Source organism: Lissotriton vulgaris, chromosome 4_1, assembly GCF_964263255.1.
Source record: "Lissotriton vulgaris chromosome 4_1, aLisVul1.2, whole genome shotgun sequence".
Lineage (NCBI taxonomy): Eukaryota > Metazoa > Chordata > Amphibia > Caudata > Salamandridae > Lissotriton > Lissotriton vulgaris.
In genome coordinates this window covers 240,842,417-240,870,177 of record NC_141691.1, presented here as the reverse complement: position 1 = coordinate 240,870,177, position 27,761 = coordinate 240,842,417, and the positions used below count along the sequence as shown (strand labels likewise).

Below are 27,761 nucleotides of genomic sequence, written 5' to 3'. Positions count from 1 at the left end.
ATCCAGGATCCAAGAGAAGGCCCTAGACTGGACTACCTCCTTCCTCTCCGGCAGAACACAGAGCGTCCGCCTTCCCCCTTCCGCTCCAAAGCCACCAAGATCATCTGCAGCGTACCCCAGGGCTCATCCCTCAGCCCAGCTCTGTTTAAAATCTACATGGCACCGCTCGCCCACGTCACCAATCGGCACGACCTCAACATCACCTCCTACGCCGATGACACCCAACTGATCCTCTCCCTCTCCAAGGACCCCCACACCGCCAAAACCAACCTTCACGAAGGAATGAAGGCCGTCACTGAATGGATGAGGAACAGCTGACTGCAGTTGAACTCTGACAAGACGGAGGCCCTCATCCTCGGATCCACCCCTTCGGCCTGGTACGACTCCTGGTGGCCGACCGCACTGGGAACCGCCCCAACACCCACCGACCACGCATGCAACCTAGGGGTCATCCTCGACTCCACCCTCTCCATGACTAAACAGGTCAATGCCGTCTCCTCATCCTGCTTCAACACCCTCTGCATGATCCGCAGGATCTACAAGAGGATCCTCACTGAAACGAGAAGAACGGTCACCCATCCCTCGTCAGCAGCAGGTTGGACTACGGAAACGCCCTCTATGCAGGAATCTTGGCTAAACTCCTGAGATGGCTCCAACGTATCCAGAACGCCTCTGCACGTCTGATCCTCGACATCCCTCGCCGCAGCCACTTCACACCCCACCTGAGAGACCTGCACTGGCTCCCGGTCAACAAGAGGATAACCTGCAAGCTCCTCATCCACGCACACAAGGCACCCCACAACACTGGACCAACGTACCTCAACAGATGACTCAGCTTCTACCACCCACCCGCCAGCTCTGCTACGCCCACCTCTACCTCGCCACTGTCCCCCGCTTCCAAAGAGCAACCCCCTGTGGCAGATGGTTCTCCCACCTCGCGGCCAAGACCTGGAACACCCTCCCCATCCACCTACGGCAGATCGAAGACCTGCTGACTTTCAGAAAACTCCTCAAGACCTGGCTTTTTGAGCACTAGCAGCATTTCCCACCCCAGCGCCTTGAGACCCTAACAGGTGAGTAGTGCACTTTACAAATGATAGATTGATTGAGCGTAAGGAAGCTATTCCCCTATGGTAACTCACCAGTGCTAAGTTGTTGAGTGCGAGCGAGGAAAATCGGACGCTCGACCAACTCCCGGTGATGGCAGGTCGCAGCGCTCGCATTGAGAAACCTGTCACTCTCATTGAGGAAGCTGCAGCCTGAGGAGAACATCTACTCGAGTGGCAGAAAAAGCAGCGCCCTATTGCGCTGCACGTAGTGCCATTTGCACTGATGTTACAGCATAGGACAAACTCCCGGCGCTAAAAATCAGCTCGAGCAGCGCGACTTAGCTCATGCAGAACTCTGCGAACTCGGCCCAGGCCTACACAAAACCACTACACTGCTTAGCATCATATCCTACAAACTCACTGGTTGTGTTAGACATAGACTCAAAAACCCTGTATTTATAATTTCTTTGTGATTCTTTTAGCCACATCATCTATGAGGCCCACGGAAGCCAGCACGCCTTCAAGACAATCAGTACCATTGAGTCAACAAGACAAGACAATGTTGAGGCTGGCACCCAACAGCACTCAGGTAACAAAAAGCAACCAGTGTGTAATGAGTTCTTTGTAACATGTAAACCTGTCCAATATTGAGTAATTTGTGAACTCAGTTAATTGTACTTTAAAACATTTTTCAAATCAGCACAACGCCAAACAATAATTTCACTTTTATACTGACTGCTGTTATTTCATGTACTCCAAACTTTGCTCCATGTGGGTGTCCTGGAAATGTGGTTGCATATCTGAATGTAAACAGATCAAAATAGATCACATTTGACTTATTGAGCAACCCTGGAATAGACTTCCGAACATTTATGGAAATGGGCGGTAACCATACCTGCGGCTGATCAATAGATACTGCACATTACAGCAATACAGATGGCTTATCAGCCTTGAATGGTGGCATCTTCTGATGAGGTTTTATCACTTGCAAATTACCTCTTTAAACTTCGGATGTACGTTGTTACAACGCATGCTTTTACCACGCATGCCTTTACAACGCAGGTTTTTCAACGCAAGTCATTACAACGACTTGCGTTGGGGGGCGCTGGATAGTGAATAGTTTAATTTACTATTCCAACTCCAGTCCCCGTGGATAGTAGGGAAGGTGTTGGATAGTAAATTAAACTATTACCTATCCTACAGCGCCCCCCAGCGCAATTCGTTGTAATGACTTGTGTTGAAAAACCTGCGTTGTAAAGGCACTGCGTGGTAAAAGTTGCGTCGTAAAGGATGTTTCCCTTAAACTACATCAAGATTAGGAACAGGTTTGCCTGGGCTCACCGAATAAGGCAGTGGCTCCGTCTTGCTGCAGTAATTTGGTTTATTGGTAGTCTTGGACACTGTATATCACTGAGTAATGTCCACTCCTTCACACTGATCTGGAAACAGCCCCCCCCCTCCTGTACTGTAGGAAATTTAGGAGGGCTCCTCAATTCAAAATCTGCCTTTTCACTAACCTCTATTTAACATCAATCTTTTAGATCCTCTGATATACATCTTCGAACCCCCACCTACAGGTGGTTCAGTGACAAGTGATTACTCATTTCACCCTTCCTGTTCCCAAAAGCTGCTCTATCGCTTACTAGCAGAGAAGCTTTTCATGTCTCCTGCTGGTGCACTCACTGTCATTCACAAGGCCAATCAGAACTGAATTAATCACTACTGAAGGTCCCAGGAAACACAGAATAGGTTTTAAAACATTCACACGTCATCACTGATCCAGCATTTGTATGCATATCAACAATAGACTTTAAATGAACTTGAAATAAACTTTTCCTGAATCAAAAACAAAAGAAAAAAAAGTGCGTTTTAGCAATAGTTATGCCTCACTCTATATATGAAAAAGCCATGATAGCGGATAATAGCACTTTGTCGCTTGTCAATTTAGAAATATACTATTTAAAAAACACATATTTAGCACTTATGATTGATAAATGTACACTAACTTATGGCTCATGCATACATCAGTTATTTTATTGTTTCCTCTAAAATCCAAAGTGGATGTAAATGCCGTGAGGATTGATTCCGTTGGACAAGATGTTCACAGGGCTTACAATGTGCTGCAGGAGCTCCAACTCAAAACAAGCTTGCTACATGTTTGTATCTTAGTGCCTGATCCGCCGTTCCGCCCTTTTAAATTAAAATGTAAGATTTGTGACACCTCAGCATTTTCATAGCATGAAGGTGGAATTGTACTACTTCACTTTCTTTAAAATACATTTTTTAGATGGTTTGTTTAGCTTTAACAGCATGCAAAACCACAATCCAGGATGAATAAGACAAGATTTAGAGGGAAAATGTTGTACAGCATATAGACAATTAATCTACGGAGAAGAGGTGAATCTTAAAGAGATCTTAAAGAGACTGTGGATATTCACGTGACCAATGGTTCATCCTAGTTTCTCAAGATGCAGGGTATAGAAAAAAGCTTCATGAGCTGCTGAGGCACAGCTCAATCAGAGCTGAAGTAAAGTAAGAGATGAAAATGAAAGGTTGGGAGACCAGCATAGAGGTATGGCTGAGCTGGTAATCATGTCATTTCAGCTGAAGGTAGGTTAGCCTACGTTAATTAATGACTTTGTTTACCTAGCCAATGGGCTTGAAATATGTGCATTTTCTCATGTGTGATTTGTTAAGTGCAGTAGAAGTTTCAGGAGAAGACAGTAAAATGGCCGTCAAGCATTAAGTAATAACTGTTTGAATCCTGTACTCTTCTCTAGATCTTTTAGCATACTGAAGCTGAGTCGCAGATTTCACAAAAATGTCACCAAAATAATTTTAAAATAGCTAATTTAAAAGTTTTATCCAAAATTGCTAACTTTTAACAGCAATAACTGTCACAACATTCTTCACACTGAAGTATATTGAAGACTAGAATTGATTACGTTTAGGGAAGTATCTTAAGGATGTTTCTCTTCATCCTCACTAAGGAACGTGTACATTGATTACACAACAGAAGGATGTTTTCTCTCTTTTTTAATCAGATCATCACCTGTACTTTTGTGTTTCAGGCTATAATACCCCCTCAAGTGCCAACTGAACATCTACCCCAGCATCATATGGCCCAGCCAATAGCCCCTCCTCAGCAACCTACTCTGGTATATTTGTTTGATTTTTCATTGTTGTATTTTAGGTATGATTGTCATTTTAGGATGTTAGGTATGAGTAACCATTGCCAATAAGATTGGTGCTCGAGATGCTATGTCACACAAGGTCATCATGTAATTTTATTTATTATGTTATATGATGCCTGAGCGGTAGACAAAGGCCAATCCTAGTCAGACATGTACAATATTGCAGGAAAAACATTTTATATACTTCCAGGATGTTTCAGAAAGGTGTTAATGATGTTAAATTAAATAAATGTTTTAAAATATCTACAAATATATATAATTTAATGTTAACACATATATATGTCAAAAACATATTAATTATCAAATATTTTAATAACCTTTTCTGAATATTTCAAAATGAATGTAACTTTTTTCTATAAAATATAATGAAATCGCTTTTGATTTATTCTATACATCACTTTAAATAATTACTAATGAATAATACAATATTTTTGCTGTGGGTGGGGATTTATTTTCAAAGTAAACTTCAGAAAAATAATGTTAATGTAATTTATTTAAACTAAATATTGAATTCAAAATTAAGTACCTTGTGCTGTAGCATTTTTTTTGCTTTTTTTCTATATTTAAAAGCATACATAGGAAATGTATTTACTATAATATTACATTTTTTACGTTTCCCTATACCTTACCATACTGTAGTCTTTGCCCCTACTGCAGAGTCTCTCTGTGGTAAAGTGTAGCAAAAAAGTAAAAAGTTTATTTAAATTGAAAAAATATAAAGGTGGTGCACAGCCAGTGTGCCCTTGATGACAGCCCCCGGAGAGCATGAATCCTCCCCGTCTATCTGCCTGCAGGCGGCAGCAGTCGCTCACTGCACCCTTGTGCCGGGGGATCTTTAGCCCCATTTTGGGTGCCACCTGCACCATGAAAGATAGATCCATTCCGTATTTCACTTAATGAAATTAAAGTAGGTTAGGGAGAGAGGCAGGGATTCAATAGCCATTGTGTGGCTATCTGGTGGCCACCAAGAGCTCTTTAACAACCCATTAGCCATTCTCTTCTTTAGAGCAACGGTGTATGTGGCATTTGTTTAACAATATCTTCTCTTACCCATTCCATCACCTGCATAACTCTACCAAAACAAGTGGCCAAAAGAGCTCGGGAACAAAAGATCATTAAAAGAACTTTGTCTTTAGGCTCTACATATCTCTGTATTGTACAATTGTTTGCACATACAATTAAAAAATAAATAAACTCCTTTAAATATCACTGAGACACACATTCTCATTGGGCTGAGATTGTGCAGCCTAAGGTTGCTTCGGCTGCTTGGCGGTGAGCTATACCGCGGCGAGGCGGCCCTAGATGACTGGATGTTGCGTGCGGAGGTTCATTGTTTTGTTTCTCTTTTATGCAGCCTGCGTACCCTTTCCCTGCACAGCTAGGGATGATGCACCAACTCAAGGAGCAGCTGGAGGAAAGGACACGCATCCTGCAGGCAGACATCAAAACCCAGCAGGAGGAGCTCCATGTTATCAAAGAGCAGCTGCAGATGGTGCAGGACTCCAACCTGCAGGTAGAGGGCATCGCGCCTGCGCGGAATCAACAGGCACTTACTATGTAATGCGCTGCACGCAGTAAGCGTACTCTGCCCAATTGCAATTAGATCAAGAGTATGAAGGGCGCCGGCACTGAAAATAATGAACTAAGCATTCATCAATGGCAACATGTTCTTTCTGTAAATTTGTGCACGCGCTGGTGAATCCAGTGCTACCAGCCTAAAGCACAGGAGTTCTCATAACTTTCACAAAAACTGCTTTACTCAAAGACTTGAGTTAATAAAGTTTAATATAGTCAAAAATAATGCAGGTTCAAGGTTACCTTGCTGCTAAATGTACATTTTAAATATGATCTATTTTCTAAATAGAAACGTATACAATTCTATGGGAAATACCTTCCTGTTTCTTCTACTTCCACACACACACACATCGTAGTACCACAAACATAAAGGTGGAGACTTACTAGAGGTATTGCATCTTAGAAAGTTAACAGTACATATACCTTGCAACTTGCCCTGCAGTTACATTCGAGCAAGCCTCTAACTACAACTTGAGAACCATTAATGACCAAGACCACTGTCCGCATTTGAGATCAACACTGTGAGCAAAGGAAACTTTTTAAGAGCTATAGGGGCTTATTGGCTCCTCGCGCACCATCTCTGACCTAAGTCCATTCTTACACTCCAACATTTTCTATACCACAACCTTAATGCATGTGATACAGTTCTGGCTTGGGTGGGTGTAACTCAGAACATTTGGAAATGCTCCCTACTTATTCTTAACGTCCGTTCATAGTGCATACCATAATCTTATACTAACACCTTCAGATTTCCTGAGACTGACATTTAGACAACACTATGCACATGCCAGCTGAAATGCCTTTTCCATTTATCCTAATCACGTTTACTCTATTAAAAAAATCTAGGTATGCCTCTCAGTCTGACTTCCTACTATGTGCTCCAATTAATTATCAAAATCAGAGGGCCAGATCTAACACCAAAGTCAACACACATACACACATATACACACACATACACACACAGGTAGATAGATAGATAGATAGATAGATAGATAGATAGATAGATAGATAGATAGATAGATAGATAGATAGATAGATAGATAGATAGATAGATAGATAGATATACATAGATATTGTATTCTTCTTGCTCCTATATTGAATTCATTCAGCGCTAATTAGGGAAAGTATGAACTATACATTATTTCTGTATCCAATATTTTAGCATAGTCGCATCCCTTGTCTTCATGATAGAGTAATCATCCTATTTCATCCGCGCAGATGGCTGGAAGTGAGTTAGGAGTCCCTGTACACAAATCAAAATTTTAAAATAACAGAGACAATGCGGGCACCTTCCAGTCATCTTCATAGGCTGTCACCTACAGATATGGTGTTGGTTGAAGAAGCCAATGGGTGTTTGGAACACGCGATTCATGTCCGAAAAAAACTTCCCTGTAATCACCCTCCCCAACACTGCTGGTTAAAAAATACATGCTAGGAGTTGGTAAACCAAGTTTCATTTTTAGAGTGTAGCAGGTGTTGATAGAAGGTGTCTTCATTTAAACTTTATTTTTAAGTGCTCCATTATTCAGTTTTGACTCCCACCCTAAACCAGGTCACTTTTTAAGCCCTATTCTAGGTTAGAGAATGGATAATGTGCAGCAGACTGCAATAGAGGCTAGGGTTGGACTGGCCTATACTCCATCAGGTAATGCCTGATGGCTGGCCTGACAGGTCAATGTGTGGGCCAGCTTTTTATCTGTTTGTTGGACAGTTTTTAGGTCGAGCTTTTGAGACCTCTTGTATATACTTTAGTATATACTTCAGTATATACTTTACTGTATACTTATATGTGTATGTACTTGTGGGTTCTGGGGATCAGCCCTAGGACTTGTCTGCTTCCGCTTAGGGACTTTTATTCTGTTCAACTGCCTCTATTTGACTGTCTTGATAGAAAACGACCAGCAGAGGCCAGTAAAATACCAGAATTGCGTTCTGCTGAGTGACTTTATTTTTTTTTATTTTTCTTGTAACTGCCTCTATTTAACGTCCAGCAGAGGTCAGTAAAATACCAGAATCACTTTTAGCATTCTCTGGATTCCAGTCCATAGAAATTGTCTTCCACGAGCACCGGTAGACAATAATATTTTTTTCAAATCTTGTATTTTCAGTAATATGACCACCGAAGGTCCTGCTTTTATATTAAAAACAGAGCTTTTCACCATACCATTTCCCGCTGACAGGCAATATTTCTCTCCAAGTGTTCCCACACCTGGCGTGTCACGAAGTTTGGTGCTTCCCTTCCCTCCATGTTAAAGAACAGTAGATGTTTCAACACCTAGGCTAATGTGCTGCATAGCTAAATACATATAAGGTTCCAAAGGCGAGACCGATTGCATTGCAAATGCTTGTTACTGTTGATTTCCCCGATATTGCCACAAACGTTGCCTGCAGGATACGCAAATGTATGGAGTGTCCCATACCTCGCAAATTAACAATCCAGCATGTCTTTAAAAGTTCAAAACTGGCCTGATTTCCAAGTGTGGGCCATTTTATTTTAGCTATCTGGTTTGCTACCCGGGGCTGCTCCTATCTGGTGCCCGGGCCTATTTTCTCTCCCAGTCCGACCGACCCCAATAAAGGAAAATTAAGGCTTGCTTATACCAAAGAGACTGAATGCATTACGAACAACCATACAGTGTAGGGGAAGTCACAACTATGGGTGCAAAAAAAGACAGAAGTAGTTCAGTTCCTCTTTGGTTACTTGTAGTCTTTGCCTGTTGGAAACAGATACATAAGTAAAAACCTATAGGGAGAGAATATGGAAATCGAGGCCATATCCATGTTGGATCTCAAGACACAGCAAATGCATTTACGATCATTTCAGTCTGAACATGTAGTTGTCTGTATAATTCGAAGAGTATTGACTAGTGATGGTAATAATTGTCCTCCTAAAATGCCTAACCGTGATCCAGCCATCTTGTTCACCATGAAGTTTCAATGTGTACGAGTGCTTACTTATATCTGTTCACAATTCGTAGAAAAGGCACTCTCAGAGAATGGTAAACACACTAAGGCATTGATATGAGAGCCATTTTGTTTCTGACGGGGCCAGTTATTCTTGTTATCGGGCCCATCAGAATTACAAGTTTCATTGGTACAACTTTGGGATACAATGAAGCATTATCAGTGGAATCGGACTCCTAGTTCACTCTGAGTAATGAGGAAATACTGGTGAAACTAGTTGTTATTTGTGGTAACGTTGCACCCAGCTGTTCCTGGTAGCCCCTGTAATTTTCAGTCCATGGAGTCAGAACTATCTGGTAAGGATCCGGGACACTTATAATGAGGCTCTAAGAGCTACCGCAGCCGGGGCTGGTTCTACAGGAAGACTAAGCTGTTGACCTGGGAGCCATTAGTAGAGGGGTGCAAGATTGCTCTTGCAAACAGCAATGGTTGCCCCTGCACCACGGGAAGGTGGCCGTCAGAATATTGCGTCAGTAAGGTTTCATTGCGCTCACCCACATTTCATTAGTTTAAAGCACTGGCAAAGGCTGAGTTTACTAATAAGAATGCATATCTACCAAAAGCAAACACTTTTCAGCAACATTAAGAATAGATAATGAAAGACTGGGCGGAAAAAAACGTAACCTCCTAACCTATGTTATGCTCTTGGCATGCAGCTCTTTGATGACAGTTTGTAACAGTCACGGTTCTATATTAGGGTTATATCTCATGAACTGCTGTAATAAAACAGTGGCATAACAAAGGTTTAAGGGGCCCCCTTGCAAAGTACACGGAGGGGCCCCGCTCTGGATTTAATCCGGAGCGCTCAGGTATGAGTACTGTCTGAGGGGGCCCCCGCAGTTTAAGGGCCCCGCACGCACCACAGGGGATGCGGGGGCATGTGTTATGCCCCTGTAATAAAGGGATATCTTCACAGTATTTGTTCTTTGCAGCAACCATATTAACCCTTTGTGGTAATTTATGCCGAATCAAACCTGCTACTAGACAAAAATCCGATCTCTCTCTCTAGCAGGAACATTATTGACAAGTTATCCTGACATTTTTAATGCTTCCTGAAAACTGAACGCACTAGGAACTCTGCGGAAGAAGTTTTTAATTCGGAAGTTATTGTTAAACATAGCGTCCCCCTCCTGAGGGCAGCGCCCCCTCCCAAGGTCAGCGACCAGTGCGGCCACATCAGGCGCACTGCCCTAAAGCTGGCCCTGCTTGCACTAGCCCTGTAGCGCTCATTCACAGGTAATACTGAAGGGATTCATGTTCTTTAAATGCAGGAGACATCAAAGAATACCTAACTGTTGTTTCTACAAAAACAAGTGTCCCTAATCTAAGACAATCTCTGCTACACACAGTTGCATATCTTCATTGGACGTCACCTTGTAATCTCCACTCGATGCCCCCCCGCCCACACAGCGGCACCATTACCCACTGAAATGCTAGAGTGGCTTAAAAAGTATTAAGTGTACGTCCCAGCTGGACTGCATGGTGGATATATTCTGATGCAAATTTATTTTCACACAGACTGAGGTAATCTCTTTTCCTAAAGGAGTTTTAAAATACATTAAATATGTAAAGCGCCCTGATTCAGAGGCAGAGTGTTTTGATGTGGCACCAAGATAACAATATGTAGCAAAGTGCTCAGCAGGTGGCTCAGAGTGGGATGACTAAAAGATTAGCTTCAAAGCTAATTAAATTAGTCATTTGATGAGCCTTATTTGGAAGAGTGGGCTGCCAAGCTAAAGGTAATGCTTAATAAATACAGTAGAGCATTTAGAAGAGTACATGAAGGTCATGTTTGCCTCTCCTGCTACCTTTTCAGTTCTCCTCAATTTTATTACGTACAGTCCTTAATTTGAGCTGGTTTTGCAGGTGGTGGGCACTGGCCCTCAGCTTGGTGAACGGAGCTTATTTTTAATCATCAGACTTTGGCCAGGAGTAAGAGAGAGAAAAGCAGAAAATATAAAAAACTGTTTTAAGGGCGAAAACAGGGAGGAAAAATAACCTTTTAGAGTGAGACCAAGTGGAAGGAAGTATAAAATGGTGGGAGAACGAGGCATGAGGTGGAATCAAAACTAGACAACTTAGGTATTCAATAACCCCAGAATTCAACATCGCAGGTGGTGGGCTCCTAAGAAAAACATTGGACCCACAAACTTTTTTTATTTTTTATTTTAGCCAATTAGCCACTAGTGGAGTGATTCAGTTTGTAGTGTCAGTGGATATATTAGATTGGAGAAAAACACGGGAATGCAATCTATCACCGGCTTAAATGCCGGTGGTATAAACATGTAGGAGCCTCCTCACAAGGGTGTGACCGAGAGTACTTCTGCAGTCATACATCCCCTGCTCTTAAATGCTTTTGTGAATTGGCCCCATAGACTACATCTGGCTAAAGACAGTGAAAGGGACCATGGCCAACAGAGGTTAAGTGTTCTAAGCCATAAGTGCAGAACTTACAAAGAACAATATGTTACTATGTGAATGTTATACTTGAGACAAGTAATAGCAGCAATGAGCATGGAAGGTGAATGTTTGTACATGTATTATACAACATCACTTAACAATTCAACCAACCTTTAATTATATTCAATGCATCTGTAAAAAAAGGTTTACACTCTTTAAAGCACAGTACATTTAACTCAGCATTCCTCTGAATGAATGTGCATTAGCTGCGCACAGCATATCTTGGGAACAGTGAGCAGTGGTAACCTCTTTCTGCTTCCAAACTCTCTTGTGCACTAACTTGGAAACATTCTGAGTTAGGTGTATTCGCAGTAGACAGTGACATTTTATACCACCAGGCGTTCAACTCTGCTCTGAGCCCGTGACCCGGGTCATTACAGAGTCCTGAGTTTACCATTTAAAGTTACTTGAGACTAATATTGTTGTTTCCGAGTTGCACCAGCGGTAACACCAATGTTTCCAGAAAGGCTTCACATTTGAGAAAACAGTTTTCACAAACACTGCATATTTGCTGAATCATGTCTTTAATGGTGTCGCAGATATTAATTTGACTTTATAAAAAATACTATTTTGTTTGTCACGTTTTATTAATGATATTTTGGACTTTGTAAACTTTGCAGCAAGGAGCACTGAATGGCTTCACAAAGACCACTTTATTGTGGGATCTGCTTTTGAATTGTTTTGTTTTGAGCCTTGAACAGTTTGTGAAATGTGGATGAGACTGTATTATAGGAACAAGAAAGCGGGAGACTATGCCGAATACTTAGGGCAATCTCGGAGGGGACACTATGGACCTCATATCGAGGTCCCTTTCCATTGGGGCGGCTTCATCGGAATTATGAGGTCTATCCGAGCAGCGCCATCTTTGGTTTCAGTCGGATATGTATGCTGCTTCAGGCAGCAGAAGTCTCCAGATGACGCTAAGAGGCAAAACGAGTAGTTCCCGGAGGACAAGACCCGGAATTACAGGTCCCCCTAGCAGTTCCTCATCTAGCAGGCTAATTTTGTAATTTCCCATGAAACTTGGCACCTAGAGTTAGCAGTGCTCTGGTATTAGTCCGTGAAATGGGGTTACGAGGGAGATTACTAGGCAACTCATAAGAAGGGCCTGTACAGTATTATTGTGGCGGCTCCTCCGCTAAGGTGGAGGCGCGTCACATCACCGCTAGCCTCAAAACTTGAAAAAGAAAATGATAATGAACTGGGTATATTATCGTTTTATTTTTCAAGTTCTAGTCTTTGGGCGGTGCCATTGCAGGGGCAGTCAGGAGAGGTACTGGAGGGCATTGGTATTGGTGCGCATGTGTGTTTGGCAAACACACATACGCCCTGAGCTGTCTACAACCCCAACTGCTTTTCCGGGTTGGAGCAGCATCAGGATTGGTCGCAAGGGGCACTGGGAGCCTGTGTTGCAGCAGCAGCTAGCAAAGATCAGGTAAGTTTTAGTTTTTTCCTTTCTAGTTTTCTGTTTTTGTCCCATATCCATCGCCCCGCTAATCCGCCCGCACAGCAGCTGCTACTAAACAGTAAGGCCCCAAGCACAGTCTGGGAGGTAAATCTGTTTGGAGGATGTTGGAAAACGAGTCCGTATCTAGGAGGCCTTGTACAAATAACATGACTACATTTGTCCTTCACTGGGAACCAAACACCCAATTGTAGCACCTGACTCTTAGAGGGTAGCGTTGCAGAGCAGTCTGAGGCTTACTCAAGGGAGGTGGTGTGAGGTAGTAATCGCCATTACAGGTGCGCAGCAATAACACTCAATAATTGATTGTCCAGTCTGTACTTTGCTTTATAAAAGTAAGAGTACATTTATTAAACACACACACTACTCAATACTATTCACCAATTTACAAATATACATAAGCTGTTGGAATTGCTTTGTGACATTGCATAACTTCTCCAACCCTCAAACAGGGGGGTTGGTTCTAGTATCACCACTCCCATGTATGCACATCATCTTGACCCCAAAGGCAATTAGTTGAACCTAACCTGGAGCGAGGGTCCTGCACATTGGTATCATCGCAGCGACGACCCACTCCATAACCTCAACAAGCATTTAAAATAGGTACAGCTGCCCTGGTGACCCACAACCCTGACAGAGCATTTCCTACTGACTATGAAGCTTACACCTCTACATCCTAAGGTCTACCAGTCTGGGTTCTTCACCTAAGCGCAGCAGCAAGAACACATGTTTAAGCATCACTTTAGAATGATAGTACTCTTCACATTTGTTGGACAAAAGAATGTTTTGCAATTACAGCCCCTAAAGGCATCACATATGAAATCATATGATTATGCATATACAGCCAGATACCCTAGCAAGAATGTCTGGCAATATATCCCCACTTTGCTTCTGACATCACCTTACACAGGTACTTCCCATTACACGTGACCTTCAGTCCCTCTAAAAGAAATAATGTTAGTAAATGCACTACAGGTGCAATTACACATCTTCACTTCCAGGGGATGCCCTTCTCAATACACCCCATCTGTAGAACTGAAGTTCCAGCCCAGGAGGTGTTAAAATGCAGGCTGAGCCCTTGAAGGGTTATTCCTTTCCATTCCCCATGAGAATTAGGGAGGGGACCTCCGTCTTCGTGCTGGGGTGGCTGCGTTGCTCTGGCAACTCCCCCTGCACCTTTGCATGCATTTGGGCGGCGACCTCATCCACCTGGGGCCATGACAAGCTGTAAAACGGCCATTCCCATGCAGGCCTGTTCAGGCTCTGCAATGCATTATGGGTTGCTGCTTCCCGGCTCCATGCATAACATAGCAGTGGATTCGCCGCTGCTTGGGGAGAGCCGCACGTCCAACCCGGACCCCTCATGGCAGGTGAGGCTGCACGGCTCGGGAAGTCCACCCCCGGCCAGTCCTGCTGCTTTCCTTCGCGGGCCTGGTCTCACCCCAAGCATCTCCAGGCTCGTTGGGGGGCCCATCCCACCCAGACCCCCAGGGGAGTGCTTCAGCTTGGGTAGCCCGCCCCCTGCTGCTCCAGCTGGCTCGGCTGGGACCCGGTCCCACCCGTACCCCTCTCACCTCCTCAAATGCCCGTGGTTAGCTCCCCGCTCACCCACACCATCTGGCGTGGCAGCGGGAGCCGAAGTGTTCATGTCAGTCTGCCCGCACTGGCGGACAGACGCTGAGGCGGCTTCCCGCTCTGGCAGGTCTTTGGGGGATTGCGATGTCACCCCCCCGCCTTCCCGCTGTTGCGGGTGAATGCGGCGGCACTCCCCCCTTCGTTCTCTACCGCACGGCGGCCCGGAGTTGGGGATCCCGGGCCCCCCTCTCACTGACACCTTCTTCTCACTCCCCGACTTGACTTCTGCGGCAGGACCCGGAGTTGGGATCCCGGGCCCGACAAATTTTCACGGGGAGCGCGAAAGCGCTCTGCTGCTCTGCTTCACCCGCGTCGGGGGTTGCGTGATGGCGTGCCCCCTCCTCCTCCTCGCCTTCATCAGGGCCCGGAGTTGGGGGTCCCGGGCCCCCGCGATCTCTCCAAGGGGGGGGGGCGCGACGGCGCTCCCCCTCCTCTCGTCGTTTCGGGGGACCAGGGTGGGCTCCTGGCACCCCCCTTTGGCATAACTTCATAGGAGCGTTACGGTGCTCCCCGGATTTGCTTCAGGCCCGGAGTTGAGATCCTGGGCCTGCAAAAGTCCATTTTTTACAGGGGGCGCGAATGTGCTCCATTTCTTTACTTTGCTTGGGGGCAGCCCCTGGAACCTGATCCACCTCGGGGTCATATCCAAGTCCGGCAGCGGAGCCCCACGTGCTTGGTCGTCGGTCTGCCAGAGGTCAAATGTTGCCTACCTTCAGAGGCACCTATCTCTGCCTCCAGGGGTCCAATCTTCATGATCTTGGCCTCTTCTTGCTCCTGGTGGCGCACCCCAGCCACTGGGAGCATTTCCCCTTGCCCTCCTGTTCACACAGAGGGTGGATTCAGCAGGGAGCTGTCTTCACTAGCTCCCTGCGCCAGCCTTTCGCCTGGCTCTCCTCCTGGCCCTCTCTTCTCCCTGCGCAGAGGCCCCTACTTCTGCGCACTGGTCCTGGTCTCTTCTCTTGGCGCCATTCAGGATCCTGGGACAGTCAGGGGGTTCCCCCTTCCAATTGCCAATTGTGCCAGGCCCCAGCAACCTCTTCCCAGCAGACCAGACCCCAGAAAGAACTCCTCTTCCTGTGCAAGTTGTTTTTAAAGATTTGGAGAGGGGCTGGAAGGAAGTCTCTGTTTGCCCTATGACACAGTGACACATCACTTCTCTGCCCCTGCTCCCTCCTTCCTGCCCAGGCCTCTTCGTTTGTTCAAAATGGCATCGTCCAGGGTCTCCTGCCACATGGTCTCTGGGAGCCTCTTCCCCCCAGTGCTGACTTCTCCCTGGTGCAGCTTGGTGCCTGGCACCCAGTGACAGCTGCTGCTCGATTAGCCTGTAGCTCCACCCATCTTCTCTCCTTGGAGGGAAGGTCATCAATCCAGGCTGCTCGGGTCAGCCCCCAGCCAGGCCCTGGTTATGAGCTTACTCAGAGAAATATAACTTTTCTGGATGACCCAAAGCAGCACAAATATGACTTTGGACTCTGCAGAATAATTCTTCCCACATAGGTTACAGTGGACTTTGGTGCGTGTCTGGAATTTGTAGGGAAGTAAAACTAGCCCATGTGCTCCCTAGCCCCATAAGATAATAATGGAATAAACACTGTAAAGTGCACTGACTTTTCCTGACATGTTTCTTCCCACTGTATAAAGCCTATTCCAGGTCACCACCCAGTTCTACATAAGTCCTGCCACACCATTCACTTTGTAGCTTCTCCTGGTCTGCGCACACCAGGAATCTCCCCTGAGCAGCTCGTACATGTGTGCACACGCATGTACATGTGTCTGCATGTAACCAGCCCGGTGCCCCATACTCCAGCTGCTGCACAGCGGCCTAGTCAATCTAGGGGGACACCAGTAAAATCAACATGCAGTCTCTTTCATCATGAGTTTATTGTGGGTGGTGAGTCCCAACTTATGAGGCTCTCCCACAGTAAAGGCTCAACAAATAGGTGCCCAAAAGCGAAAAATCCAGACAGTTCAGAGTGTCACAACCACTTTCTAACAAGTGCAAACTGCTGTTTGTTGCAAAGAAAGGATTTCAACCTTAGTACAAACTGCACACGCTAGTGGGTTTACCCTGCTGATTTAAACCTGGCACACATCAGGCAACCAAATACCGCATGTGGGCTATTTGCAGGAGCTCAGAAGGGGAACTGATATGCACTGTTACCATGATACTCCTATGTTGATGTGCGCAAAACAGAATCGGATACAAACAGTGCACCTGCTAAATATTGAACTCTGCCCAATTGCTACCCAACAGAGGTCAATTTGTGCAAAAGAGACAGTACAGTTTGCAGGGCATCTACAATAGGCGCCTTAGTATTTTACATTTTATCCTTTGAGTCTTAAGGTTGCAAAGTTATTTGTCCAGAATCACACGATTTGCATTGAGGTGCTGAGAAGTATAGTAAAACTCAGAACACCAAGCTGAGCAATTTACACATTTGACCACATCACCTCCCTACTTGTAATTGAAGATGCATGCATTTTAGATGTGCTCTAGCCCCACCTTTCCCTCTTCAATTAACAGTGGGTGATAGTGAGCATATACATTTTTCTCACTGTGCCTCAAATTGTCAAAATGTAAAGTAAAAACTAAAACAATACATTAATATATGTTTCATGAAGTATACAAATTGTGCTGCCGTTGTACTTTCCCAGTTATCACATCGGCCACCGATTTCTACATCCATTCCACTGTATATAATGTTATGTACCACCTATGATCGACACGTAGGGACATTTTTATGAAATGGGTGCAAGGCAGCTCAGCATGTCGCCTTGCTGTGCTGCACTGTGTCAAAGGGAAAGGCAAGTATGTGCCGAATTTATCCATTAGAGCTCATTCCTGTCCTTTATCTTTGCGATGGTGCCATTTTGGCAGCCTAGCACCAACTCAGGCACCCTTGAACCATGGTGCAAGTGTGCCTCCATTGCATGCAGAATTCATTTTGGGCAGGAAGGGGCACCTTCCTGCACAAAAACAATCCTGAGAGGCTTTTTCATCTTTCCACAAGTGCTTATATGCAGTACGCCTCACCTGGGGAAGCATAAGATTTTGGGCAATTCCCAAGTTTTTATGTCCTTGATAATCTGGGAATGCATCAATAACCACAGGAGTTGCATGAGAACACCCACCGCAACACCCATTGAATGCCTTCCTTATGCAGAGTAAGGCTACACAGCAATTTGCAATGCGCAGCCTTGATTAAGAATTTTGAAGCTGTTCAAAACCATGCAAAGTGACTATGCTTCACGTCATAAATTTGACTTAGAGACATGTGTTACACATGTACCACTTTGCGTGGTGCAAGCGTGATACAAGCCTCTTATAAAAATGCACCATAGTGCCTACGGAAAAAATACACCTGGAAAACATACTCAATGAAAATATAGCGTAGATTATGTTATTACATCGCATTTTATCACCTGTTGATGTATAGTAATCACTATGCGATAAATGCAATAAGTGTGTAATGATTTTCCATTTTGTACAAAGATGCTGCTGCAGCAGCCCGTGCCTGCGAGCTTTACCAGCACACAGCATCAGCAGGACCCAAGGCGGCAATCTCGACAACAAACACCAGTGGCCAGACAAGGATCAGATCTATCCAAGAAGCCTCAAGGTCCAATGCCACCAAAACGCTACTGTAGCCCCACAGTGTCTTCTCCACACCAGTTCCTCAGGGAATCACCGGTGACCACTTCCCAGGTGAGAAGCCGCAGGAAACCACCCCCTGAAGCTCTTTGGTCAGGCAGGGAACCCTGGGACATTTTAATTCCCATAAAGTACCTCATGATTTCTAATTGAATGCCCTTTGTCAATGTGCCTTTGGTTAACTCTCTGGTATGAACTTTGACACGCCATCCAATATATACCTTTGAAACAAAAAAAATGGCAGTTTGTAGGCCGTCCTATCTACTTCTTTTGGCAGATAAGCATGGACTTTAAAAATATTCAGATTAAAACTATCACAAGATAGGATTGCATACTGTGTTTGACTTGTAAAGTTAAGGTGGTTGATAGAATGTGTGCATAAGTTAAGAAGCCCAGAAGAGCATAGGTTATTTATTTGTACAGAATTCCCATATGCAAAACCCTGAATAAGCAACTTTCTGTCACGGAGTGCATGTTTCAAAATCTATTTTGTAACCTTTAATGAAAGATTAGGAGGGTTATGCGCATCACAGCAGGAATGTTTTTAATTATGCGTGCAATTGCATGCATATTCAGAGAAATTCACACCTGCAATGAAATTCCCAGTCACCATATTTTAACTTATGCTTACCATCTATGTGCCATCATTGTGTTTCACCACAGTGACCAGAGTTGCAAAGAGGAAAAATCATGGCTGCTCGGTCACATAATCTCATTTCCCTGCTACTGGAAGTCCCACTCTGGGAATTCTGGCAGCACAGAAAAGAGTTGCAGCAAAAAAAAAGGAGCGCAACAAAAAATAGGTAAGCATCCACTATTACCCCCTCATATCGTCCTCCTCGTCCCAGTCATTACATAGTGAGGGCGACACCACCCTCGACAGGCACATACCACATTAGGATACTTTTTAGGTCCATTGAACGGACAAAAATTCCACCCTCTTCTCCCTCCTCCTATTTCGTTTCCAGTCAATTCGACAGGTAAGACACTGCTTTTGGTTCTTTATTTTGGCTTTTGGTCAGCTTATTGTGTGAGTAAAGCAGCTGTTATGGAGCGCATTTTCATGTAAGGAGTCTCTACTTACTGGACTTGGGTGTTGCAGTGTGGCATGTTGATGTTTCTTGAACTCGTTTTGATGAGTGTTGAGCTCTGCTTGCGGCATGCTCCCGGTCCATGTGTTGGGCTGGGGCGGGTAGCTGCATCAATGCCACAAGCTAGCGGTCCAGTCCCTGAGAGTTCTAGCGGGGCTCTGGGGCATTTCACGATGTGCTAGTGCGTGTGACAGGAAATGAAAGGCTGCACTGCTGGTTGTAATGCAGCCAAGTCTCATTCTTTGACAGACTTGATTGCTTGGCATTCAGTATCAATAGGAAGTTTTACTATTAGCAACCTTGCTTCCTGTTTCTTTGAACATTTGACTACCATCATGCTACTGGTGTGTGGCAAGGGTGCTAAAAAGCACACAATATTGAATAAGTGTAAAGGGAAGATACCTTGTGGCTATCAAAAGCCCAACTGCAGCAGATGATTGGCCAGGCTGTAGCGGAAAAATTTGCCAGGATTGATGTCAATGAGAAGGTGTACACTTCCCTGAAGTGGAAATATGCACAGTGGAAGATTTTTCAAGACATGCGGGTTCAAATGAGGAAGGTCCTTGGTTTTGATCAGAAGTCTTCCTCTGATGATGGATTTTATGCACAATACAGTGGTGCTTCGCCTGAGCATTTGTCACTATGACGTTATCAAGAACATTGTTCCCAAACTGTGGAAAGATATCGATAAGCAGAATTTTCTGCACTTTCTGAATAAGGGTTATCTTTTGAATGAATTTGAGGATTCCTTTCCATCAGTCCCTTAAGTTAACTGTATACTCCCTTCCATGGCGTCTGGTTCTTCCTTGTCTTCTGAAGATGCCCCACGCTATCAGACCCAGTGGAATGAAAGATGAAGGGGTCAATGAAGCACTCCTATGCAGCGGCTAATTTGGGTCTAAGGGCTAGCACTTTTGTTGCTTATGCTTCACAATTTCTGCTAAAAGAAGATCATGTCGATGTTTCTGTCAGTTGCCACATTCGACAATTTATGGGCTTCCGCATCCCCTGTTTGGGCTTACGTGGCAGGATGTTGTGTAATGTGGTTCAAACCCTGTTGGCAAATCAGAAAGTGGTTGTACAGAAGTTGTCTTTCCTGGGTCCAATGCTATTTGGTGATGAGTTGAATGAAATGTTGCAATGTTTGGCCCATGAGAAGATTATCCAGCCTTTCAAACTCAATCCTGGGAAGAAATATCTTTTTTCCAGAAGCAGTCATTTGAAGCACAGAATGTCAAGCGTCCCTTTCGGGCCAGGCCAGAGATCGGTGGCCGCATTTGGCAATAAAAAATCCCAACCACAGAACCAGTCTGGTCAACCCACTTCCCAGCGGCAACCAGGTGGGAAGTTTCTATATGGCAGTATGGTCTTGTTTTATTTTGATTCCCGAGCATTGGATGCGCTTTGTTTCGGACCAATGGGTTCTATTACTTGTTTTGAAAGGGTACAGGAATCCTTTTCATCATCCTTCTCCTCCACCAATGGTCCGTGCTACACTGTTATCAGGAAATACACAAAAAAAGAATGGCTTTCCTGGAAGGGGTGGAGAAGTTGCTTTTGAAGAAGGCAGTGGTTGAAGTTCCTCCAGGCAAGAAGGGTCTCAGTCTATATTCCATTCTGTTTTTAGTCCACAAGGGGGCCTGTTCAGGACCTAAAATTCCTGACAAGTTTGTTCAGTTGGACTCTTTCAGGATAATCTCTCTGCAGGGAATCATTCCCTTCATTCACTGAGGCAATTATTTGTCAACCCTCAAACTGCAAGATGCCTATTTCCCAGTCCCTATTTATCCCCATAGTCAGCGGGTTCTCAGGTTCTTGGTGCAAGGGAGTTCCCTTTCAGTATTAGGTATTGCAATTTGGTATGTCGACGGCACCCGGGACCTTCACCAAGGTATTAGCCCCTGGAGTAGCTGTGCTGCAGCTCAAAGGGTTTTCTTTATTCACTTATTTCGATGATTGGCTAATATGTGGTTCTTCTCTCCTGAAGGCTCAGGAGGCAGTGTCAGTAACAACTTGTTTGCAGTCTCTTGGTTTCAAGATCAACTTTGGCAAGTCCCATCTGATGCCTTCTCAACAGAGACTGTTTATTGGCACTCTTTTCAACATGCAGCAAGTCAAGTCGTTTCTTCCTGCGAACAGGAGTTGTGTACTTCAGTCCACTTTTCAATCACTGATGACTCTGTCTTCTGCTCCAACCTGTTTCTGGCTTTAGCTTCAAGGGTTACTAGCAGAGACCATAGCTGTGTTTCCTTGGTATTGTTTTCCCTTAAAACCCCTTGCAAATCATTTGTTGGCCAATTAAAGCCCAGAATCAGGTCAGTACAACTATCCAGTCCCTTCCTCACCAGGGACGGTTAAGACCATGGCATGGTAGCTGAATTCTGCAAACTTGACTCGCAGCGTTCCTTTTCTGCTTCCCCTCCTCTGTTGCTCATGACAGATGTCAGCCAGCAGAGATGGGGTGCGACACTGGGAGAATTGGAGGCTCAGGGTCCATGGTCAAGGGAGGACAGTTGCCATTCTTCCAGCTGGAGGGAATTGGCTGCAGTGTGGCAGACAATCCAATTCTTTCAGTCCCTCCTTCAGGGTCATTGTCTGATGGTACGCAAGGACAACCAGGTGGCTCGCTGCTACCTGTATCGGCAGGGGGGGACCAGATATCTTCATTTGAATTTCCTGACATCTCAGATAAATGCTTGGGTGGAAATCCATCTTTGGTCTTTCACAGCAGTCTACATCCAAGGGGAGCTCAACTTCCTTGCAGATTGTCTGAGCCGCAATATGTCCTCTTCGGTCTCTTTCCTTCTGACGAAGCGTCTGTTTAACCAGATTTGTCTCACATGGGTGTCCCCTTGGATGGACCTGTTTGCCAACAGCTCCAATGTGATGCTTCCAATTAGTTGCTCAGGAACAAATGAAGAAATCAACCAGGGGGTTTGGGTGGTGGTGCCTTGTCCTTTCCTTGGTGAACAGCCGTGATTTATGCATTTCCTCCAATTCCCCTTCTCCTGAGGATTCTTTTGAGATTTAGGAGGAGAGGGTATCGGTGACACTGATTGCCCAGTTTTGGCCTCATTGCCCATGGTTTCCATTGCTTCGCAAGTTGTCTTGGAACCAGTTTATCAAACTCCTGTTTATTCCATCACATCTGCAGTTTCTTTTTCTATCATTCAGTCATCTCCATAGTCTAAAATTGATGGCATGTTTCTTGAGAGGCAGTCATTAGAGATGCTTGGTTCTTTTTTTGGCCTTTCTCAATCGTTATTTATCTCCTTTGGGAATGTTCAGAAAGGCAAAGTGGTGATGACTTATCTTGAATCGCTGGGTACAACAAGCTAAATGTCAGGCGTACGCTTTTCTTGATCTGGTACCTCCAGCTTCTGCCAGGGCAGAGCCACTAGATCGATCTTAGCTTCCTGTGCGGAGGTGGGTGGTGTAGATCCAGGAAATCTGTAGGGTTGCTTACTGGCCATTGTTTGATACTTTTGTTGAACATTATCGATTGGATATTGATGATCCCATGGCAAGTAATTTTAATCATATGGTTTTGGCCACTGCAATGCAGTAATTTATTTTTGTCTTCTGAATACATTTGTGTCAGTCCAAACCTTTCTTTTGTCTGTGGCTCGTGATTTCCTCACTGTGTAATGACTGAACGAGGAGGACCACATGAGGGGGTAATGACTTCTTTACTTACCAGTGATTTTATCACCCTGCCTTTTCTTCTTGCTTGTGTACTTTCAAGAAGAGGGAGAGCAGGGCAGAGTTTTTGTCCATTCAATGGACATTAAAAAAATACTAACGTGGTATGCGACTGTCCAGGGCAGGGCCGCCCTCACTATGTAATGACTAGGACGATAGAGGACCTAATCGGGGTAATGAAGATTACTCGTAGGTAAAGAAATCACTCCCGACTATGCATAGTAGTGAGAAACATCCTGTTGCAGGGCCTCTATTCATACAATTTTTTTAAAACTTAGTCAGTTTTGCTGCATGCAGAGCTGGCACACTTTAAATAAAAAATTCAGAAACTTGAGAGCCACCACCATTGCAACCTCATACACCATTATAATGAAACATTCACTGTTGATCCGTGTGAGTCAGTCCTTTCGAATCGCTTTTCTTGGAATATGTCATGTATTATGAAGAGAAAAGCTAACCCAATAATGTAGGGATACCCCCACCAGCTATGAGTTACAATCTGTGCAAAGAACTAGAAGTTACTGGTTCAAAGAAGAGTCCGCTTTTATCTAACTAGTCTCTTTGGGACAGTTTTGTGATTGCAAAACGACACAAAAATGGACAATCTAAAGAGCCGCTGATGCAACATATGAACTTTATTTAGCAGCTCATTTGAACATTCACCAGCTCATCATATGAATGTAATAATGACTGCAGTCAGCTTGTATGACCAGAGACACCCCGCCACCCCCAACACTACCATAGTATTAACTATAGTGCTATAGATTGAACTTCCCTCATTCAAGGCTAGGTGGTTGATAGTAGCTAGAAGTCAAGAAATAATTCTCTTTTAAGCCTGCTCATGCTAGATTATTTTTCTTTTATTTATAACTTTTTCAGATAAAGATTAGTAACGAATTTACCACACACAATAGCCCCCCTCTCCCTCCTATTACTGTAACTTACCTAAGCCCTTCTTGTTCTTGCCCTACATTTGCCTCAACTTCTTTCCCCAACAACAACCATCTCCCCTTTTGTATTTTCCTTCTCGTGTTTTATTTTGCGAAGTACCGTTATACACCCCATATCCTTTGAGCCTCCTGCCCTCCACGCAGTCCCATTAGTCTTGTTGCTGGCACCCTAGCCTCCATATACATGTGATCATATCGGCCTTGCCCACTTGTGGTTGTTTTAAGCACTCATGTTCTTCGCCCTGCTGCCTGCACATCTCCATCCACAATTTCACACAACTTTGCCGAGACTGCAGAGTGAAGTCAGATTGCCTTAGCACCCCCCTCTGCTGCTTAAACCTGTGTGTGTCTTTGAGTTCCCTGAAATGAAACGTGTGCAGAAGTGGATTAGGAGTAGGGTGGATTTAGGTGCATAGATACTGGGTGGCTAGATTTAAATTTCCAGACAGTATTTCTGCACCTAAATCCACGGTCTATGAATTGATGTTGTTATAATGGACGGAACTGGCTTATCTGGGTCAGATTCCACACAGCATTCCTGTTGCCATGGGAGTTAACTCTGTCATTTCACACCTGCTTTGAGAAGCGCTGGGGCTAGCTGGAGAGAAGCGGAGGATGTGACCTATCAGGGACATACTTACACGCCCCCTTCATACCTTAAAAGGGGATCGGGCATTGCTCAGCGACAAGGACCGGGTGACCAGGAACAGACTCCTCTTGCAGTATGGAAATGGGTACTATCAGGTATGGTGTTCCTGCGCCTGTGAAATCTGGATGCAGAAACACCAAAACATTTACAGTTAGTTGGGCAGGGCAGTATAGCACCTGGGGATATCACTCCACTCAACTTTCAATCGGGGCTTCTATCTGCATTTCAGAGACCACATCAATCTAGTTGCAAGTTGCTAAGATTCACATTTAAGTCATTCTGTATCCTGCACTCCGTACTCTTTTTATCAGTTTCATCTTCTGTATCCCTGTACATTTTACAAATGTCATGCCTCTCCTTGTCACAATATTCACTATCGCAAAGTACAAGCAGCAGCTTCCCTTTGCATGCATCCCAGCTGTAGACCGATTTGTGCCTTTGAAGGTTCACTTTACGTTTGGAAGAACTTATAGAGCTGACATTTCCCACAATAATCCTCTCCCTTCTGCATCGCTAGACTTTCTTGTTGGCTGAGGTTTCAGCTCCAATAACAGAGTGAAATGGCTGACAATGGATAGCATACACATACTAGGGCTTAAACTGAAGCCCGACCACTGCTCATTGCAAAATAATAATGTTATGAATATTTTCTTCAGTGCAAAAATAAGTATTGTTAAAGTATATTACAATCTCACCCTCTCCTGGTAGTTAGTGCATGCATATTTATCTTTTGTTGATATATGTGAAGGTTACATAGATGGCATGGAAATAGCTAGGATCCTAGGGTGGTTTGGTACATTGTGTAGTGTTTGATAAAACTCATTGAATCAATTAGTTATTTTTGACATATTTTATAATCATTTGTGCATTTTTATTCTATACAATAAATTTAGAATCATAACCAGCATCAGCAACATCAGCTCCAACAACCGCAGAAGCAACCGCAACAGCTGCAGCAGCTTCCCCAGCAGCAACAACAGCAGCAGCAACAGCAGCACCCTCAGCAGCAGCACCTGCATCAGCAACAGCAACAACATCAGCATCAACAGCAGCAGCAGCACAAGCAGCCACAACTCCATCAACAACAGCAACAACTTAGACACCAACAACAGAAACAGCAGCACCAGCAACAGCAGCAAAAGCAACAGCAGCAGCAACAGCACCAACAACAACAGCAGCAACAGCACCAACAGCTTCAACAGCACCAGCAACCACAACAGCACCAGCATGTAATGAGAGGCAATCAGACTCAGCAAACAGTGCTACCTATTCAGACTCACACAAGTATAGCCTTGCCACTTTACAACAATGCCATGATGTTCTCACAGACTCATCCTATCACAGTTGCGGCTCAGGTACCAACGGACATAAACAACAGACAACAGTCATCTGATTACAGTCAAGATAGGCAGCTGAGGTATGTATATTTAAATATTTGTCTTTATATTTACAGTGTTTTTAGGTCACTGTCATTTGAAATACTGAACATTAAAACACAAAGCAATTAGGTTCAGGTTTTGAAACCGAACCAACTTCCTTTTCAATTATAGAGGTCTCATAAAAAGTGTACGAAAGCATGTCTGTGTGTTCAACCAGGCACATCTATTTTGCACCAAAGAACTAGAGAAAGGTTGACCAGATTTTAATAAGAAAAAAACGAGACGTAACAGATACATAGAAGTCACAGAAATAATATCTTGCAGGTACCTGAGACATTTATTTTGAAGGTTTTATGTAGCGCGGACAAGACCCTTGCGGGTATCAAAGAGCTTTACAAGCAGGTATAGCAAATAAGACTCAAATAACAGACAGAAACAAAAAATAGTTCTGATCGGAGCACATCATACAAAGAATGACAGCATGTAAACATAGTTCATGTGAACTTGGACATGAGAACAGCTTTAATTTCTTTTTTGAACAATAGAGTGGAGGGATTCCGTCTGGTTTAAGGAAGTAGTGCATTCCAAAGCCTTGGGGCAATCCCAGAGAAGGCCTGATTGTATGTTTTCTTCTTAGAAAATCGTTGTGTTTTAGTAGAAAGTTATTAGCGCTTCTGGAGTATCTATTGCCACAAGATAGTACCAGTTTATGTGCCATGTAGCTTGGAGAATTGTGATGAATAGCCTTGTGTGTCATGCATGCGATTTTCAGTTGAACTCTAGCTTCAAAATGTAACCAATTGAGGGCTCTTAAGTCTAGGGAGATGTGGCAGTTTCTTTTGGAGCCAGTGATGAGTCTGGCAGCTGAGTTGATGAAGGCTCTGAGGGGGGCCGTCATCGATCTGGGAAGCCCGCAAAAGGTAGCACTCCGATATTCAATTCTGGGGAGTACTAGAGCTTGAACAGCAAGTTGGAGGTCATTTTCGGGGAGGAAGGGTTTGAGTTTTCTTAGGATATTCGTTTGATAAGTTGCTCCTTTTGTTGCGCTGCTGATGTGTTTCTGCATGTTCAGGTTTTTGTCAAGGGTAGCTCCCAGTGATTTAGCACAGAATAACCAATTGACAGCACCCACCAACTTAGAAAACACACGACAATAAATCACAAAGGGGAAATTAAATGCATCTTTTGCGCATAACATCATCTCTGTTAATCGAATTGCTTTCTGATAAGGACACTAACTAATTCTATACTGCTGCAAAATAAGATTTGCCTGGCTTAGAAAATGAGTGGACCATCTTTGAAACAGGGGCATGTGTGCAAAGTACAGCCTTTTGGTGAGAAAGATGTTTAAAAACCGGGACGTCCGGCAACACTACCTATACATGTAATGCGGACACTGGAAAATATATCACAAGTATGAATACCACACATGTAAGAATGTTCTAACATGCAATGTGCATTTAGTTCATTGTGACTTGTGCTTTTGGGAATCGCAGACTTGCGACCATCAAGACACTGTGCACAGTGTTATAGTGACTCTTATGTCAGATGTGTGCCTTTAAAATAACCTAAATAAAAGTTGTGTATTTCCTTGAGCCTCTTTGCTGCCCTACATATGCTCCTGAACAGTATAACATAACATGTGAATTTGTAAAGCGCATGTTCACCCAAGGGCATTTTGGTGCTGAATAACAGATCTTTATACATCAATCCATATGCCAGAAAGAGTCCTAGAGGAGCTACAGACATTTGCCCCTATTTCTTATGCTCCCCTTTTAGAGGCATTACAATGGCACACTGACCTAAGCACTAGAGACCGTCCCTTATTTGCATGGGTGCATGGCCCTATTGAAATGAGGGGGCCCTTTAGGGCCATAATGTATTACAGATGCAGGCACACTGGCAAAGAAGTAGTCAGAAGGCGCACTGACTATGTTCCACATATGAGGTAACGCATAGTCAGCGTACCCCCTCAGGGAACCACTTGAAAACATGG

The 27,761-nt window shown here is 44.2% G+C and overlaps 1 protein-coding gene across 2 annotated transcripts in view; it reads left to right on the top strand.

The window, feature by feature from the left end:
• Nucleotides 1-27,761, top strand: part of LOC147718624 (neuronal PAS domain-containing protein 2-like) — a 552,138-nt gene that overhangs the window by 489,808 nt on the left and 34,569 nt on the right. For both annotated transcript variants that reach the window (XM_086918582.1, XM_086918581.1), the window contains 5 exons: nucleotides 1,532-1,638; nucleotides 4,121-4,207; nucleotides 5,598-5,756; nucleotides 17,836-18,048; nucleotides 25,280-25,803. In XM_086918582.1, coding sequence (XP_086774708.1) covers nucleotides 1,532-1,638; nucleotides 4,121-4,207; nucleotides 5,598-5,756; nucleotides 17,836-18,048; nucleotides 25,280-25,803 — 1,090 coding nt within the window. The remainder of the gene's footprint in view (nucleotides 1-1,531; nucleotides 1,639-4,120; nucleotides 4,208-5,597; nucleotides 5,757-17,835; nucleotides 18,049-25,279; nucleotides 25,804-27,761) is intronic.